Consider the following 3,703-nt stretch of genomic DNA (forward strand, 5'->3'; position numbering starts at 1 on the left):
GGGGGGGGGGGGGGGGGGGGGGGGGGGGGGGAGGTGCTGATTTAACTGAATAATCCCGGGTGGACATTCGTCCGTCCCCAGGAGACGAGCTCCAGCCAAGGCACATTTCGAAGGAGGCGTCAGATTCTTCCAGTTTGAGCTCCAGGACGTCTCAGATGTCCCGCGGCGTCTCTGGAGGGACAAACTGGGACGTTATCTGTTATTTCTCTACATTAGAGCCTCGTTAAACGTTTAACTTTAAGAATAAATTAATTTATGAGCCTCAGTTTGAGGTGAGCAGCAGCTGATTCTTTTATTTCTGACTTTTAGGGGAGAAAAGCTGCGATAATAATCCGTTTCTCATGTCTTCCTTTAATTAAATGATCCGGAGCAGGAGGTCCGAGCCGGTGTCAGAACCTTTTCGGCTCTGACCCGCCTCACGTAGCAGCTTGGGTTGAACAGTTTAGCTAAAAATACAGAAACCTGAGCTGCCGACAGATGGGAGGAATCCTCCTTCCTGTTCCATCTGGAGCTGCTCGGAGACGCTCCGCTCTTCCTGCTCCACTAACAGCAGACAGCTAGTCTTAGCTTTCAGCTGCGGTTTAGCTGATTGTAGCTTATAGCTAAGGTTTGATAATCCTAGCTTTTAGCTATGGTTTTGCTAACTTTAGCAGGTACTGTTCTGCTCCATTTAGCTTTGTTTTTAGTTTTGAGCGACTCTTCTGCTCCCTTTAGCTACTCTTCTGTAGCCTTTAGCTACATTCTGCTCACTTTACCTTTTAGCTACATTATTCTCCTTTTAGCTTTTAGCTGACATTCTTCACCTTTTAACTTGTAGCTGTTCTTCTGCTCCTGTTAGCCTTTAGCTACATTCTGCTCACTTTACCTTTTAGCTACATTATTCTCCTTTTAGCTACTATTCTGCTCCTTTTGGCCTTTAGCTAACAAATTTTAGCTTTTATCTACATTCTGCTCCTTTTAGCTTTTAGATACATTCTTCTTCTTTTAGCCTTTAGCTGCCTTTAGCTAAAGCTCCTCTTCGTCATGTTTTTAACGTTTTGTTCCCTTCTGACTGAAACTTTTCCGTCGGAGCGCCGTCCTGCCGTCAGCTCCTCGGATCTCCGTTTCACGACAGAATCTTTGGTTTCGCAGCTCGAAGCCGACCAGCCAAAGGTGGAGCAGCTCCTACAGGAGAACCTGCTGGATGTCCCGCCGCCGCCGCCCGGACCCCAGGAGGACGCCGAGGTCTTCATCCTGGACCTGAGGAACGTCCCGGAGCTCGCCAATGCCGACGCTGGCCCCCACAACCCCAACATCCAGGTAGGAAAGCGGGTCCTCGCTCCCCTCCTCGCCGCCTCCGACATCTGAAACTCATGAGAGCCGAGGTCACAGAGTCCCCCCCGCCATTTTCTTCTTCTTCTTCTGGCAGAGATGTCCAGAAAAATGAAAACTGTTTTAACGACCCGACCTGCGGAGCAGATTTTATCGAAACACACGTGGAGCAAGAATTCCTGAAGCTGCTCCTTGTTTTCCTGGAGAATCGGGAAAACGACGGACGAACTCAGAGTTTAGAGGCTGATCCTGGATCTGTTTCCTGCAGGAAGTCTTCGGTTCTGGTTCCGTTTCAAACAACAAATCCTTATTTTTACCTGCAGGCTCAAGGAGCCGAAACGTTCCTTAAACAGAAAGGATTTCGGAACGCTTCACTTCCTGTTTACCTTCAGATTTTTTTACAGCAGCAGGACTAAAAATCTCCACGTTTTTTTATGTGTAACTTGTTTTTTTTACTAAAAAGAGCTCAGGGACAAAAACAAAAATCAAGATTCAGAAACGCCAATCCAGACACGTGAAGCCCAACTTCCTGTGACGGCGTCCGGGTGCTCGAGCGTTCATCCTCTGCGGCGGGAATCGCAGCTATCAGCTCATCTCTCCGCCTCCTCCTGCGCGGCACAATGGCCGTCTTTCATGAAGCTCGCCTACAATCTGATGCTTCACCGACCTGAAGCAGCGCCGTCGAGATGAGAACCAACATGTCTGACGCCTCCGCTGCCAGGAACAGGAAGTCAGAACGAACAGCGGCGTTTAGAGGCGTCCTGAAGCCGACGTAAACCAAAGGGAAGTCAGAAAAGGTGCTTCAGGAACGCCAACCAGGCAGGAAATAATAAATCCAGACGGCGTGGGGGGAACCGACCTGAAACTCCAGCAGCCGAGTCGTTCTTCAGCTCCTGAAGGACCAGAAGGTTTGATGGAGTTTCACCTCCGGACAGCGAGAGGAGGCCGGCGCCGACCGCCGTCCAGAGGTGAAACTCCTCCCAGACTGTGTGACATCATCGTAAAGCTCGGGGGTTCCTGGTGAAACGTGGCGCTCCAGTTCCCGACAGCATCACTCCAGACCAAACCTGCTTCTTCTTCTGCTGCCATTTCCCTGATAAACGCTGACAGTGACCTCCTCAGCATCCTGCAGGGGTCTGCCACAGCTGGCCCCGCCTCCTTCTAAGGAGGTAACTCCGCCCACAGAAACTCTAAAAACAAGTTTGAAACCAGAGAAACAGACACTGGTGGGTTTAATGATGTTGTTTAACTAACAGAGAATCATAAAAACTCTTATTTTGACGTTTTATTTAACTTCCTCTTTAAGCGTCTGAAAACGTTCCTGTGAGCAGGTGAGGCGTTCAGGCGCAGGGCGGAGCGCGGGAACTCGCCGCTCAGCCGAGGCGGAACGTTCACGGTCGTCCTGCAGAGAACAGGAGGGCCGTTGTTTCTGCCGGGCGGGTCTGAACCGGACCAGTCAAGAACAGACCTGCAGGGAATCAGGAAACGCCTGCCGGGAATGCATATCGCCCGCCGGATCTCCCGCCAGGCGGGCGACAATAAAACTGCAGATTAAACGAAATACGACATGAACACGAAGAACACGACAAAAAAGTTTTCTTGTACAAAACTACAAAAGTAAAACTATAAACTTAAAATGTTTTGATATTTTTAGTTTGTGTATTGTTTTTAACCTTTGAAGGCCACCGTACTTGCAGTCGTTGGTTGCTAGGTAACGGTGAGTGGGCGTGTCTTTCAGGTGACCATCGAGGTGGTGGAGGACTCTCAGACGGAGACAGAGGTGGAGATGGACCTCGTCGTGGAGAGCCAGAGGAATGACTGGTGGATCGACAGCCACAGGAAGCTGTTCTGGCCGCTGTTCTGGGAGTACCAGGAACAGCCGGAGAACGGGCTGGGAGGAGGTGGGGCCGAGGAGCCCGAGGACCCGGTCCTGAGTGGCGTGGGGGGGGAGTGGGGGCGACGCTGGGACAAAGAGCAGGGGACGAAGGACGACGTCGGTGAGACAGCACACCTTCATCACACTCCTTCACCTTCACAGGGGGGCGGAGCTAACGCGGAGCGAGAACTAAAATCAGCTAAACTGCTGCTGAGTTAGAGCAATTGGTCAACTGTGATGTTAACCTTTGACCCCATGAGTTTGAAATCAGTCATGATCACCCTAGACTAATGAGGTGTAAAGCTGTGCAGTCAGAGCACGAGTTGATCTTTGACCTTTGACCAAATTACCACCAAATTCTAAGCTCTCGTTTCATGTTTGACATTTCCTAAAGATTCAGTGAAGATCCGTTCGTAACGTTTTGAGTGATCAGGTCAGCTGGTGTTTTTATGTGTAACTGATGTTTCTTGTTGCTCGCCGGACGCCGTCGTTGGTCTGACGCCCCCCCCCCCCCCC

General features: G+C 50.6%; 1 protein-coding gene across 2 annotated transcripts in view; it reads left to right on the forward strand.

Moving 5' to 3' along the window:
* LOC108247000 (isthmin-2) overlaps positions 1–3,703 on the forward strand; it is an 8,491-nt gene that overhangs the window by 1,652 nt on the left and 3,136 nt on the right. The window contains exons 2-3 of one of the 2 annotated variants that reach the window (XM_017434820.3): positions 1,132–1,299; positions 3,050–3,308. In XM_017434820.3, coding sequence (XP_017290309.1) covers positions 1,132–1,299; positions 3,050–3,308 — 427 coding nt within the window. The remainder of the gene's footprint in view (positions 1–1,131; positions 1,300–3,049; positions 3,309–3,703) is intronic. The other variant, XM_017434822.3, reaches the window with a different exon arrangement.

The sequence above is a fragment of the Kryptolebias marmoratus genome, linkage group LG10, assembly GCF_001649575.2.
Source record: "Kryptolebias marmoratus isolate JLee-2015 linkage group LG10, ASM164957v2, whole genome shotgun sequence".
In the NCBI taxonomy this organism is placed as follows: domain Eukaryota; kingdom Metazoa; phylum Chordata; class Actinopteri; order Cyprinodontiformes; family Rivulidae; genus Kryptolebias; species Kryptolebias marmoratus.